This window comes from Dermacentor silvarum, chromosome 2, assembly GCF_013339745.2.
Source record: "Dermacentor silvarum isolate Dsil-2018 chromosome 2, BIME_Dsil_1.4, whole genome shotgun sequence".
In the NCBI taxonomy this organism is placed as follows: Eukaryota; Metazoa; Arthropoda; class Arachnida; order Ixodida; family Ixodidae; genus Dermacentor; species Dermacentor silvarum.
In genome coordinates, this window is record NC_051155.1 from 162,129,720 (window position 1) to 162,145,135 (window position 15,416).

General features: G+C 44.3%; 1 protein-coding gene across 2 annotated transcripts in view; it reads left to right on the forward strand.

Annotated features, from left to right (window-relative positions):
- Positions 1-13,454, forward strand: part of LOC119441985 (ceramide transfer protein-like) — a 47,794-nt gene extending 34,340 nt beyond the window's left edge. For both annotated transcript variants that reach the window (XM_037706668.2, XM_049661788.1), the window contains 3 exons: positions 3,686-3,888; positions 5,185-5,311; positions 10,607-13,454. In XM_037706668.2, the coding sequence (XP_037562596.1) occupies positions 3,686-3,888; positions 5,185-5,311; positions 10,607-10,734 (458 nt within the window). In that variant the 3' untranslated portion in view covers positions 10,735-13,454. The remainder of the gene's footprint in view (positions 1-3,685; positions 3,889-5,184; positions 5,312-10,606) is intronic.
- Positions 13,455-15,416: the final 1,962 nt, after the last annotated feature.

Genomic DNA, 15,416 nt, shown 5'->3' on the forward strand with positions numbered 1-15,416 from the left:
TGTCACCGTGCTCTAGGTTCCCTATTCGCTTAATAAATAAATTAACAAGCACGGTGTCACGCGCGCTCAAGCAAACATGAACACATCTCGCTCGTTGACTGCAGAAACGAACTGTCAAAATGCTGGAGTGACGAAGCGCGGCGAGCGAATTGACCTTCGTGCTATCATGCCTCTCGCTTGAACGCGACCTAGAAGCGGAGAAAACACGGCGCACAGCGGACTTTCCCCATTGCAGATTGCTTTCAAGATACGGCCAAGGCAATCGTATCGCCAAAGTGGATCGTCGCAGATTACGTCCTGCTTCAGTCTACTGAAACCGTTCCGCATTGCTTTGCTGGCGAAAATCTTCTCCTTCTGTTTCCGCCAGTCCCGAATGCAAGTTTCGGATTCTCCGAATGCCTGTGATGCGGCCAGATTTCCGTCCGTCTCCGCACACATGATCACTTTCCTTTTAAATGCGGCATCGTGATGAACTCGATACTTCATGCTGATAGAGAAGACGCAGAGAACGTGAAGACAGACGGTAGACTATTGCCTAAGCACGTGTACTGCAGCACATGGAGGAAGCTACGATAGCTAGGCTCGATAGTAGCTAGGCTCGACGCACATGCAAGGCGGCCGCGGCCATTTTGAAATGCCGACGGCTATATGGTAACGCAGATTTAGGGTCGTACTCGATTCTAACGTGCACGCAATTTTTGGACCTGTTTTATCGGGAAAAAAGTGCGTTTTTGATTCAAGTAAATACAGTATTTGTGGCTTGAGGGGAGCGTTTGCCGTCTAGGTTGACTGCTGGACTTCCAGGCAGCCGCACTGTAACCGGTATTTCGTGTCCCGCAACTGCACTATAAGCGATAAGCGTATACATTGAGTGCTATGGGAAAATTAACGGGAGCCTGAAAAGACCGTATTATATCCGGTCCTGCACTATAAGCGGTTACATTATAAGTGGTCGAAAATTCGCACAACACTACATGCTTAGCAAAAAGATGTACCTAGCAGTACCTAGCAAAAGATGTACTGTACAGATGTATATACAGTAGACTTCAGTTAATTTGATTCTGGTTATTTCGATTTTTTTGGTTAATTGAATCGAGACCGAAGGTCTCGGCCAGAACTTATACATACAAGGTGTCCCACGTAACTTTAGCCAATATTTAAAGATATGCAAATGCCACGTAGCTGGGCAGAACCAAGGTAATGTTGTTTACCATCGCATGGAGATACTTAAATTATTTCTTGCATTCTGCCTAATTACATAATTTTTCCTAATTAATTAATCAACTTCTCAAATATTATAAGTACTAGATGATAAGTGTCAATGAGAAAATTGTAGAGCAACATGAAAAGCTCCTGATGCAGCTTTCTCTTTCTCAATATGTGCTACATAGTGTTTTTACGAGCGTGAAAAAAGCCTGCAAATACACGCAGAATTGGCCACTCAAGGCACTTTGCCAGTCTACCAGTCTGATTAACTGCAACAATGATTGAGACTGTCTGCTTCACACTGAGTCAGAACATCATTTCGTGTATTTTTTTATTCCTTCTCCTCCCCTGTTTTACAAATCCCCTTTTTTATTACGTGTGAATTATGTTAGCTTACTTAGCAGCACAGCGAATCGCCCCTTTGAGACAGTAGCAGCACATGTCTCGGAAAGCATAATATTTATGCATATCATGCTTCATGTGCAGTGTATATATAGATTGCATTTTCGAAATGAATGCCACTGAATTATTCAGAAGCTTAAAATCGGGCTGAGAACGCAAGTTGGCAAGCTCACAAACAAGGCTGTTTACTGTATTTAATGGGTGAAAAGTAAAAGTGATAAATAAAAAAAACAAGTGTCGGCCAAGGAAGTTCTCCCAGTTTGAAGCAAGGCGTATCACGGCTATAATTGTCAAATGGAATGCCCCTGTCACAAAGGCAGGTTTAACGTCACGTGGAGGCCAAATGTCATTCGGTGTCATTCACGAGCTTCAGATATTAACGTTCACTACCGAGCTGTAGATTGTGCTGCACAGTGAGTGCACTCTTCATTGAAGTCTCTTCATTTGATTCCTGTGTGTGACTGTAGCCTTGACAGCTGTTGTTCAAGGTTAAAGGAAGGCATGTTTGAAAATGATGGCTTCACTTTTATGTACCCTTGTTAGAGCTCTTTAAGTCGATTGGAATTGCTGTGTCGTTCATGTAGAGCCTATAACAGATTTCGTCACCCTGCTTCTCTGGAGGTCAGACAAGGCTTGATTGTTTTGTTTGATGTGCATTTTGGATGCATGTTAACAACTCCAAGGCAGTCAGAATTGGTAGGTGCGTGGGAATATGAAATTTTTCATTTCGAAGTGAATTCGAATAATGAGAACTACCTAAGTGCGCATTGAATGCGAATACTATTGGTTTTGCAAAAATGCAATTTTTTTTTCAACAACCAGAAGTATGTGAAAAAAGGCAGGTTTATTGCACAACAAATAATTTACAGAGAAATTACGCTTTGTTGTCAACAAAATTCTCTAGTACTACAACACTTTGTCAAATTGCTACAAGTTCATTGCCTGCCTGCCTACTACAACACTTTTGCTTGACAGTATCATAACTGCAGTTATTTGTTTTCAGGATGGAAGGGTATATTTAATTTTCCAGTCTCAGCCTGTGTCCTCAGTAGCACATTTATATGTCTCGAGCGTAACACAGACAAAGGAACAAGGGAGCCAAATGAGGCTACAATCACAACCAGAGCTATGTAGGCCGCTAGAAGAAACAGGTGTACCATCCAGGATGAGTTGTGCGTGGGTTTCAAGTTAGAAATAATTGCTACATGAGATTTGGTGTACATGTACTTCTTTTAAAACATTTATGAAAGATTTTTTGTCTGGTTGTGCTTACTTCATTGGCAAAGACACTGTAGTGTGCACCTTGGCTCATATGTCAGGTGGTGCTCAGGTTGACAAGCCAAGTAAACTATAAAAAAAAAATTTTGAGAGAGTGAATGCCACGTGTATGCTGCTGTGTTCCTAACTGAGCAAACGCCTTGTCAATCTAAGCACCACCTGATTAAGGTGCCAGTATGCTTCCAGTCATGCAGGTTGCCTGTGAATAATTGGCCCAGCTGGTATTCTTCACGTATGGTATTCTTGCACGTATAACCCATGCCAAAGATTCTTTAAATTTAAGAGTAAGGTTGGGGTGCAAATTATATGCAGATTTTGCCTGGAAGTGTGGCTCTGTTAGCAGTCGTTTTGGTTGTGTGAGCAGTTTACGAATAGTGCTCGAGGTTCCGGCGAACCAAAACACAGATCATAAGAGCTGCGCTCGATGGCAGCCTTTTACAGCGCAGCAGAAGATTCAGTGTTGCCGAAGAGGTGGGGAACAGAGCCGCTGGTTGAAGATACAACGTTGAAGAGTCGTGCATCCGCAAGACTGTTTTTGCAATGATTTGAGCATTGGTGTGTACAGATATTTCTGCATATAATACGCACAGATTTCTTTTTAAATTATTTGGGAGGGTGGGTTATACGCGGGAAAATACAGTACTCTCGCACAGATTCTAAAGGCTAACTGCCAATTAGTTCTCCTTCTCATGCCAGTCCATCGAATATTAGTTTAGTTTCCTGCATATAATAATCTTTGTTGTCTGTACTGGCTCATGAATTTGGCTTTTAATATTGTCTTACTCGTTCCCACCTACAGCAACCTTAGAGAACATGGAAGTGCTCGAGGTACTGGAGCCCATGACAGTGATAGTGCACCAGATCCACAAGAGGGTATGGCCGGCCACCCAGCGAGATGCCCTCTTCTGGTCACACATGGCACGGGCACCCAACGAGGAGGACCCCGATGCTCACGATGTCTGGATTGTCTGCAACAACTCATGCGACACCCCTCATGTGCCTGTAAGTACTGGCAGTACTCAAGCAAACTCTGCACGAGTGCAGAGTTTGGGCATCGTTAGCGATCTATCGATGGTTTGAAATGCCACTTGGAGACCTTCCGCGCCGCTCACGGACACACTGCGCCATCGGACGTGAAAGAGGAGAAACTATATTTTTGTGTTCTGAGCAGTTCACTTTTTTTCCCGCCAAGCGGTGATTTTTAAACGCGCTCCAAAGTTTCGGATCGTCGAAGCAGAATGCAAAAAATTAAACGGCGCACGCGCTTCGGGAGAACGCAGATATCGCAATTCCGCTGCCTCTGTTGCTGATCTTATCGATACATCGAATAGCAGCGAGTCAGAGGATGCGGACTTTTCGTCGAACTTTGAGTCTGAAAGCGACGACGACGCAAACCAGCCCGGAACATCAGCAGCCGCAGCCCGGCACGCCCAACTGTAGTGCTTGCAGTTAAATTTTTGTAGCAAAATACCTGTTCAATGAAAAATTTTGATTTTTTTTAGATAATGCCTAATAGACAGCAATAAATTTATTATATCATATTTTTTGTAACATTTTTTTTCTTAGTAGATACAAGCATGTCTTTACAAACCTTTGTTCAATTTTATCGCACAATCTTGATTTTAACAATTTATATCTTTTTTATGACATACATCTCGTTAATAAAACTTATTTGCGTGAAAAGTGCATTGATTTTGCTTTCTGGTTATGTATTACATGAAATATTGAGGGCAGTAGTTCCTTAGAAAAAGCATCTGCTGCAACATACCAAAAACACCTATTTTCCCCATGGTAAGGAAAGAGTTAACCAGAAAAGATTTAGTAAGGTTAGCGTTCATGCTCCCGTGCAGCAGCCTTGTTCACTATGAGATTAAAAAAGCAGTTATAAAGTTGCTTAAAATAATCCTTCAGATAGTGCGACACAGCTGCACCAGCAGCGATGATGTACTCGTTTGCAAAATTGTACTTGATCATGTTGGACTTAACGAATAAGCATGCTCTTAGTGTATGTTATTGGCTTGCACAACGCCTCACGTCAACAGCACCGACTTGCTCAGTGAATGTGCATTGTCACTTATACTGTACGCTAGTTTTTTGATAAAGCTCAGTGCCTAGCATTTATCAGTGCAATTGACTGCACTGCTGTGCCAGTGAGTGTGTTAAACATGCATTCTTAGTGCCTGTGATTGCATAAACTGTGCCTGCATTATGCTAATTGGAAGTTCTGACAATTCATGAAATTATGCTGCCTGACAACATTTCTCCTAACAAGTGCTTTGGTGTGTCATTCTTTTGCAGCTTGGCAAGTGTGTACGTGTGCGGTTGACAGTGTGTCTGATGTGCCAGACATTTGTGGACCCACCACAGCCAAACAGCAACATCACTCGGGACAACCTCTCATGCAAAATTACGTATTGCTCAACCAGTAAGTACAAACCTGTGGAGCCTGCGAGTGATGTCTTTCAGGTCCCATTAAACTAAGTTATAAGACAATGGTATAACAAGTTACCACTGTTAGAAGGAAAAAAAAAAAGATGTGACACTGTTTTAGTGAGTTATCATGTCAACGAAAGTATTCACTTCGACCAGGTGAGATATTGTAAGATGCTTGATTTGAGCAAGTTGCCATATGTTCACAAAAGTAATGCAAATCTTTTCCTGTAATTTCTATCCTAAAAACGCACTTTAAGCTATATTTTTAGTACTTGTAACATTGCTACAAATTTATTTGAAAGGTCTTCTACCCTATGTGCTGGACTCTACCACTAAGCATTGGAGCAATGAAACTAACTCATCCCCAAGTCTCATGGAAAATTTTATATGTGGGCCTCCTTACTCACACAAAATCATTGCACCTTGCTGCGCGCAAGGTGCAAAGGTACATTGGCAAAAGGTGGAGGTTGGCAAAGGTCGCACTTAGTTAATTGATACGTCAGACAGCCGGTAACGAGAAGCTAAGTGCTAGTGTTAGAACAATGCTATACTCTGAGTTTCAGGTAATAAAAGAAATCATAATAAACAAATAGTAGTTGCTGTAATAGCACTTACGCACATTTACATTGAGGCGTAAGTTAAGATGACTTGCAGAATTCTGATGGGTGTTATTTTATGTCTGAAAGCTTATGCACCAAGTGCACATTAAGGCTCATCTATGCAAAGATTTAGGTGCCGTAATTGAATAGGGGGAAGAATGCAAGCGAAACATGTAATCTGATTCCTATGGCTTTTTGTTTGAAGTGTTGCAATGAACTACGTGCTTTTCTTCATTCCAATTACCACAATTCTTTTTTTTCTATTTACACCACTTTGGCTTCACTGTACTGTCAGGGCATCAATGTCTCGCTGCTGCAGATGAGCTTAATGGTAGTAAGATTGCAAAAGAATGATTCTTGATAACATGTTGACAGGAAGCAGCACAATACTTAACCTGATGTAACTTGTTGCATCAAAGAACTAATTATGCCTGCCTTAGTGAAACTGGACGAACAAACAGATTTTAATTGTTTACCGTGTGATTTGGAAGAACAGTTACCAGTATTTTAGTGTATCAGTATGGAATTTTTCTCTTACTTGTATATGGGTCCGCTGGTCTCACTTGTTCTTTGTATTAGACATGCTGCATTTCTCTGGCAGCAGTATGTGTTGTAGAGACCTCCCTGCTACATTTGTGGCATTGCGCTTGTAGTTGCCTGATAATTGTAATCATGTTGTCAAGAAAAAATGTCACAGTTTCGCCCTAAGGGCGAAGCAGTGAATGCGATAGCAACACAGCAATGTCATACGAAGTAAGGTGAGTGGCTTTGGTAGCAATATGAATTGTAGTAAACATGAGCTGTTTAAGTAAGCAGGTGTGCTGCGGCGTAAGTAGACCGACATGAAGAGAGACTCGATGACCACGAGAAGGCGAGTGTGAAACGGTGGTGTTGATGAGAAGCGCTTCCCGTGGGCAGTGCGTGCGAAGGGACACACCTGTAGCGCTGCACTGCCGATCCGGGCAGCATTGCATGTGTAGCGTGCGTTGGAAAATGTGGCCCGATTATTATTAACCCTTTGAAAGTTTTTGCCGTACGGGTACGGTTTCGATCCTCCGTTTGAAATTTCGCGCCATAATGACGATGGATGCTCACCGGGAGGTGCTGCCACCTTTTAGGACTAACAAGAAGCGTTTGACATTTGTGCTACCTTCTTGCGGAGATAAACAGAACTGATTTCTAGTTTCAGCGCGTGCGTCGCGCAGACTGCGGCAACACCCCTTTCGCGGTTTCGGTTTTGCCGCGTGATCGCAACGGAGGCGCGCGAAACGTGATTTTTCTTTTTGTCGGCACTCCCTTGAAGGGGCGGCGGAAGTTGATTTCTACCTTTATTTGCGCTGCTCTTAGCTTGTTTATCACCGTCGCTCACGAGGTATTCTCGCTCTCTGCGGCAACGCGCTTTCGGTTCCGCCGCGTGATCGCAACGGAGGCGCGCGAAACGTGAGTTTTCTCTCTGTCGGCACTGTCTTGCAGTGGCACTGAAGTTGATTTCTATCTTGATTAGCGCTGTCTTAGCTTGTTTAGCTTGTTTATCAGCGCCGCTCACGAGGTATTCTCGCTCTCTGCGGCAACGCGCTTACGCGGTTTCGGTTGCGCCGCGTGATTGCAACGGAGGCGCGCCAAACGTGAGTTTTCTCTCCGTCGGCGCTCTCTTGCAGGGGCGGCGGAAGTTGATTTCTATCTTGATTAGCGCTGTCTTAGCTTGTTTATCAGCGCCGATCACGAGGTATTCTCGCTCTCTGAGGCAATGCGCTTACGCGGTTTCGGTTCCACCGAATGATCGCAACGGAGGCGCGCGAAACGTGAGTTTTCTCTGTCGGCACTCTCTTGCAGATGCGGCGGAAGCTTTCTACCTTGATTGGCGCTGCTCTTTGATTGGCGCTACCTTGATTGGCGCTATAAGGCGCTGTGCGTAGAACCGTGTTTCAAGGAATACCACACTCCGAAATATTATTGAACATTTGGAGTTCTGAGTGATGCCGACATCAAAATACTGTTTCTAATTTTTTTTCACTATTTATTCCCGACTTTATACATTTTTTACATTCAATATCCGCAATAAAGTAATTTGACCATCTGGGAAAGTTTTTTTCAAAATAATTCGACCTTTAAAGGGTTAACTGAATGAACAAGCGCGGTGTGAGCGCGCACAAACAAACATGAATAGATCACACTGAATGACTGCAGACGACTGTCAAAACGCTGGCAGTAAGCCCATACGCCGCAGCGGGCGAAGGTACATGCGGTCTATCGCTTCAACGGAAACTGAGCGGCGAATGCACAGCGCATAAAGGTCAGAGCCGTGTGGAGATAAGAGACGGTGCGAGCGAGCGACAAGCGCGGTTGTTGGCAGAGTAGAAGTGCGCCTCCCCCCCCCCCCCGCTCCCTCCGGCGCTGGCTTCCCGCTTCCTTGCTTGCGCGTGGGAGATTGAGTGCGTTCGCTCTCCGTGATAGCGCGCGTCTCCGCACGCTTCCGTTTGGGCATACGGCGCGCGACGAAGATTTTATCTATACGGAACCTCACGGCGACGGCAGAAATCCCGTTGAAGTGTCCATATAATTGCTATCGCAATAAAAGTGTCTATTTAAAGGGACACTAAAGTCAAATAAAAAGTCAAGCTAAAGTGATAGAGCAATGCTCTGGAACGTCTAAGGCGTCAATATAATCGCGAACAGAGCTTTAGTAATCGAGAAATTGAGGTAAATGCAGGACACGATAAGAGACTCCCCAGGGACATTCCGGCACTTACCCGATGACGAAGGCACTCCTCAAAAAAATTGTCACTAGTACTAAACCACTCATATTAAAAAGATTGTTTCGTTGGATTATAAGACGGAAGAAATTGCTGCTTGTCTACTTCTATTAGATTCTTAGAAAAAAATACCTTTTTGGCGTTACACTTGATAACGACTCGGACAGTCAAAATATTTCGTTTTCGCTCGACTCTGCGCCGCACGCTTTTGAGTGTCAGAAGTTTCGTTATCGCGTAGTGCTGCGCTTGTGTTACTGGCTCACTAAACTCGCACTTGAATTTGCTAGCAGCTTGAGAGTCGCGACGTCACGTCCAGACGGTGACCAGCTTCGTCGCCAGACATCGCATTGCTGGAGTCCTCGCTGCTTTCGCGCTCGGAAGAGCTGGTGTCGAGGCCGCCATCGCAGTACGCAACGACGCCGGCAGTGCGAGCCCTCAGCAGCATGTCACGCTCATCGGAGATTCAATCGCTAAAATCGAGCCCAGCATCACGAGCCAATGTGTCGTTGTCAGGGTCAACTAGTTGGTCCATTGCGACAAGCGTCGACGATCACCGTGTTCACAATTCGGCGCGCGCTTTACCTTTCTCTATGGTGCCTAGCCACTGTACTTCCATTTTCGCACTGCCGTCAGCTCTGTTTTGCCTCTGTTTCTTGCCATGCGTTTGCGCTTTCCGAAAAAAAGAAAAAAAAGACGTAGCGGCGTCTGCGGGCGCCGTTTTACTCACCGGCGGCACGTCACTACAGTAAAAGCTCGATGATACGAACCTCACGGGGTCACGAAAAATATTCGTATTAGCCGAAATTCGTATCATCGAAACACAATTAAAACTACTGTCGAATCTCGATAATTCGAACTCGAAGGGGCCCGAAAATTTGTTCGAATTAAAAGGACGTATTTTTGAAGTATTCGTGCACCATAGCACGATGCACGAAGCATGCATGTGTGTGGTCTGACCTTAATTTTTGCATGCTTCAAGGTTAGTTAATTATTCAAAACTAGTTGAAATTAGCGAGACCTGATGGTTACGGCACCGATGAGCAGGGTGGCCAAAGTTTCATTCCTATGCAGGCGGCTGCGGCCGAGCATGAGCAGACGATAGTCAGCTTCTTCTGTAAGTATGTAATTATCGAAATTCAAAAGCAGATATTTGCTTGCATCAGCCTGTTTATTAAACTGCGTCAATAAATATACGCAGTAACAGTAGGAAGACGCGCACTGATCCAAACACACTTTTTGATTGATGTCAGCTATTGGCCAATAGCATCCGTGTATCGGGATCTGCTATATTACGAAATAAAGTGTCCAGAAAAGAGTGAGAAGCAGGCCTCTATTGAAAAGAGAGTGTTTGAGAAAAAGGTGACTTCGTCCTTCGCCTCTTGCGAGCTCCACGCACCGCATACGACTGCAAAACTTGGCTGAGATGCTCGCAGCAGCATATGTTATCTGCGAACTATGTTTTTTGACCAAGTCGAGGGGTGGTTCAGGACCTCTTTAAAAAATGAAGTCATCTATTTCGATTTCATATTAGGACCTTTCATTCTGAAAATTGACACTTTGATAACATGCACAGTAACACACATGGTAGCATGCACAACAGCAAGCAGTACATGCTGCTGTACACAAGGTAATAATAAACAAGCTCTGAGAATAAAGAAACAAAGTCAGCAACACAAACTAGAACACAGGACAGGAAAATCGGTGACTCTTCGAAGCAGACAGTTCACATGCTGCTGTGGGCATTTTCTGCAACCTATGGTATACTGTACGAAACACTGCTGCTACTGCACATAATAATGTGGTAGCTCCCTAGCTGTTTCACATTGTAGAAGGAATTGCAGTTCTTGTTTGTTTGTTGGTTTTTTTGTTTGTTTTTTTTTCTACAGCATTACAGTGATAATTCAATGAGAGCACTCTCTATGCTTTTCTGCCCAGTCAACCCTGGTGGCTGGGCCCCCGCATCCGTGCTGCGTGCTGTTTACAAGCGGGAGTACCCCAAGTTCCTCAAGCGGTTCACACAGTACGTCAAGGACCAGACAGAGTCCAAGGAGATCATGTTCTGAGGCTGCCTTTCTCGCCTTTGGCCAGAGCATGCATCCATCGGTCAGCGCAAAGCAAGGTTTCTTCTGAAGGGAGTGCAGACGACCAATGCAGTCTGTGTTCACAAATGTGAAACATTAGGTGATGAACAAAGAGACGCAACAAGCGTAAAGAAGTGACAGTACATAGACGTGTCCACGACGGCAGACTCAAGAAAATGTGGAAAATACGCAAGCAAGGTGAATCTTTATAGAAAAATGGAAAGGACAAAAAGAGAAAAACCTAAAGAAAGAAGGAAAAAAAAAACAAGACAACCTCTGAAGTGTGACATTCAGGACACGGTGTGATGTCAGCCACGCCTTTCTTAAAAGTTGCGAGCAATGATCACATACGCTGCGGAGCAGCGTGGTGGGCGTTGTAAAACGAGTTGAAAGTGACAAACTGCATTTGTTACGGGTGCCCGTAGTCGTGTTGGGGCAGACTTTATTCTGTGGCTACGCTAGATTTGGGCACCGTGAGAAGGGCAAAAACTGTATCTTAAAGAAAGCAGGGTTTCAGTCTATAGTGGCAAAATTATACGACTCCGTTTTATACAAGAGCGCTGTGAAAGCGCAGTGCGCAAAGTTTTAGCTTCCTCCTCCTCTGCTTCGTTTTTTTTTTTTTTTTTTTCCCCTTTGCAGATTTCATTAAAAAAAATCCAGCATGTTGTTGCACTTTCTATGTAGTACCGTGTTGTTGAAAAACACCACTTCAAGTGGGACAAAAAAAAAAAAGAAGAGAATTGAGGGAGTGTCCCTCTAAGGTTTTACAACGACCCACATTGAATTGTGCACTTGTTCCATCCCACAAAGTGCTAGGCACTTCATTTTGTTTTTACTGCATATTTTTTGTTTTTCCTCCTCCCCCTTTCCCATGAGATGTGTAGGTCAGCGGTTATTGTACTGCAGACAGGAGAAGGCATTTCAAATCTTGGTTGTTTTTTACAGCTTCATGATAACACTGCCGTTCCCTTGTTAGTAAATATGAGAGAGAGAGAGAGCAGACGATGATTAGTTGTGAAAGGCTTTCATACGCCTCCAAGCAAGGTTCATGCATAAGCAGAGTTGTTAGTGCGCAATCAAGCAAAGAAAAAATGGCTCATGCTAAGTTCAGTGGTGCCAACTTTCACATAGGCACGTATAATGTCCACCTTTGTATACCCTTGCACTACTTTTTAACAGACAACCAGGTTAAGCGAGAGAGTGGTGTCACTCTTCAGCTTTTGCTTAAATGTTTTATAGCATATTCCTGCATGGAGCAGATTTGTCGCGCTGTCTTTCCTAAGGAAAGAGCATAGAAACAGCCTTTTCCTTGCACAAGGAGTCAACAGCAGCGAAAGAGAATGCAACATTTAGATGCAGACTTGCATGACAGCCGTCACCAGAGCCAGGAGATTTAGAGTTACAAATGATGAAATGGGAAATCATTTCGGCCTTCCGTCATATGCTGTCAGTTGACTCTCTCTACCAGAAGTATTCCAAACCAGATTTTTAAACTTAGGCACAAGAGCTGCAGGCATTGCAACTAAGCTTGTCTTATGGAGGCATTTGGTGCAGTGACCCATTCTTTATTTTTTTTATGTCCACAGATTTTTAAAGCGATGATTGGTGCTAGGGTAGCACACTTGCAGCCGGTCTGTGGTGCAGTGAAAGATAGTTAACTTAAGTAATGCCTCGCCTTCATTTTTTTTTTTTTTTTCTACACCATGTCTGTGTTATTTTCTCGTATGTCATTTACACCTTTTTGTATCGCGTGTGTGCTGGCACAGAAGCAGTGTTCCTTTCACTTTCGTGGTTTTCAATTTTTATGGCCCGTTTTTAAACTGCAGCATCTAGTCACCACTACTTCATCCCCAGCTTGATTTTAGGTAATGTACTCAAAACCAATCAAAGTGGTCTACATGTTTTCTTGTAGCTTTTTTCTAAGCCGGTTAGTCCTTTCCCAGTCATGGCCTCACAGCAGCCGCTGACTCTCAGTTTTTGCGTGGGCCTTTTTTTTACCTCATTGCACAAGCAGTGCACCAGCGCCTTCTTTCTCTTTTTTTTTTCCCCCCCAAGCTGCTGCTATTGAAGCTGCTGCTTACATCTGGAAAACCAGGAAAATGTATACATTTTTGCATAAACTGTTCTGTTCTGTCTGTGTTGCGGTAGTACACAGCCTTCTTTTTATCTCGAAACTCGGCTCCCGAGTTTGTTGCGTACGTGTGACGTCTCCTTTACAAGGCAAGTCGAAAGATTGTACTTGACGGAAACCGCAATGCACAAAAATGCAAGGGGTATATGGGAGTCCTTTTTATACATCTTTTTTCGTCTGCAGAGTTTAGCGTAATTTTGTAATTGGAGTGAGAAGAAACTGTGCTTCGAAGTGTTTGCTGTGCCACAGTCGACACAGCGTGTTGCGCTTTGTTGGCAGTTTGAGCAGTTGTACGTTGTCGCCACTGCTGAAACTTGTGACGGGACACAGTGCGAGTGCGTGCTCTCCTTGTTGCCGCTTTCCGAGAGGGCCATCGCGTATGTGCCAGTGTCCGCTGCCTGCCTGCCCATTGGTTCTCCTGCCATGGCATCTCTTCCTGTTGTCTTGCTTGTGCATGAGAGTGCAACGCTTTTTTGTACATAATATATATAAATATATATAAATAAATATATATATGCGGGTTTGTATTACATGCACAGCTATTAAAATGTGTTTTGATGTCACTTTTGCCTACGTGTGGTCTTCTCTTTTCTTTTCGTCTGTTGCCACTTTTACATTACAGTCCTAGGGATGGGGGCATAGAGCCACCAGTCAGCTTCAGTCTGTTGCAGGAAAGACTGTAGCATTGCTCAAGAGGAAATGAAGCTGCTGTAGTTGCCATCGAGATAAAAGGGCAGGTACATCGAGTGGAACCTGAACACTGAACAAAAAAGGATGCATGCTTCTGCTGCATTTAGCATGTATCACAAGGACCTGCATGTTCTATTTGTGCAGAATGTGCTTTTCTGAGTAAGCCTTTTTATTGGGTGCACGTTAAAGAACCCCAGTTGGTCAAAATTAATCCAGAGCCCCCCCCCCCCCCCTCGCTACGGCGGGACTCGTAAAGGTGCATTCACACGACCAGACGGAAGAGGAATTTTCACAGCGGATGGCGTATCACGTGACACGCACGTCATCAAAATGTGCCGTCCTCGCCTAGTCCGGCCTCCTCTCCGCTCGCGGTCCGGATTGAAAATGCTCGCCGGTGTTTCCATCCGTCCGTTTGGCGGTCGTCTGACTTCAATTTAGCGTTGTCAGCGTCAAATCTGTCCACATTGGACAGACTGGCGTGGCTACGATGGCGTGTCGCCTTGAAGCCACGTGTGTTGTTGTGCAGCAGTGACCACACGTGCTTTTGCTGTCGTGCAGCGAGAAAGGCGAGTCATGGTTGTGCGCGCATTTCTATTTACTCAGACCGCGCAGCCTGCGTGACCTCAACATGAGTGAGGCGCACAAGAAAACGCTAAATGACGAGACAACCGTCACTTTTTTGGCTCTTGTTGAGGGATTCGCAGCGCTATGGAATATAGAGAACGCCGAGTATGCAAACGCGCAGCTGATAATAAGCGTTGGAGTCGAGAGTAAGCACACGGATCCCACAAACGGCGCTCCGGCTGTGGGAATGCGACCTAACTCGGCTGCGCCGGATTCAAGTGATCACGTGACTGTTTGGCCCGCGGAGCAGGTGGGATTTTGCCCTCGCATGTGTATCCACCTTAATCGGATCGTGGTTTTGGCACGCAGAACTCCAGAATTTAATTTTTTTAATACACTTTTTCCTGTAGAAATGCAGAAACACATGAAAAAAATCCTTTTCTACATTTTGAGAGTTGTTTCTTGCACATCTGGAATTTAAATGTTATCGGGAATTGGTTAAAGAAGTAACGTTACGTAGTCTAAGAACTGGACACTCATCACAGACAAACATGGTTTAGAAAAAAAAAGTCCCCCCCTCCTTGATGTACAGCACTGTACACACAAATTAACACCACAACCCTCTCGTCAAGCTTGCATGAGACTCTGCGGAGCTCCGCCCTCGACAACCAAACCTAGGCGACCCAGCACGCCCGTGAGGCGGCGGCGAGGCAAGCCCTCGACGTCCCCTCATGGGAGGCTTAGGCTTGGTCATCATAAAGTGCTGGTTCCACAATACACGTTTATTCCTCCTCCTCCTCCTCCTTGATGTAGATGTCTATTGCTCTGGGCCTCTCACCACTCTTCACGTTCAGATCTTATGTAAATGCACAGAAATTATAACACTTACCAATATGTCAACCAATGTTTTTCCACTACATTCAGCCCTATTACATAATGAAAATTAATTGTGCACGGATACAATTTTCAGCTTCTTGGTAGGTTATGAAATTTAAACACGGAACACTAAATATATGACCTGTAAATAACACTCCTACTACATGGCCCACTATTGCCCGAGATGCTGTTGAAACTCCAAATGTACGCAACTGTGCATACACATACACATCTGTAATTTCTGTGTAGATGCATAACACTTGTGCTAGCTTTGTCTTGGAATTCTAAGGCAAAGTATTGTCTCGTAAAACATGCACTTTTGACCATGCTCATTATGTGTTTCACACTGATTCACTGATTGTTGCACAGAATATGGTCAGCTCACTTAAGATGTGCACATGAC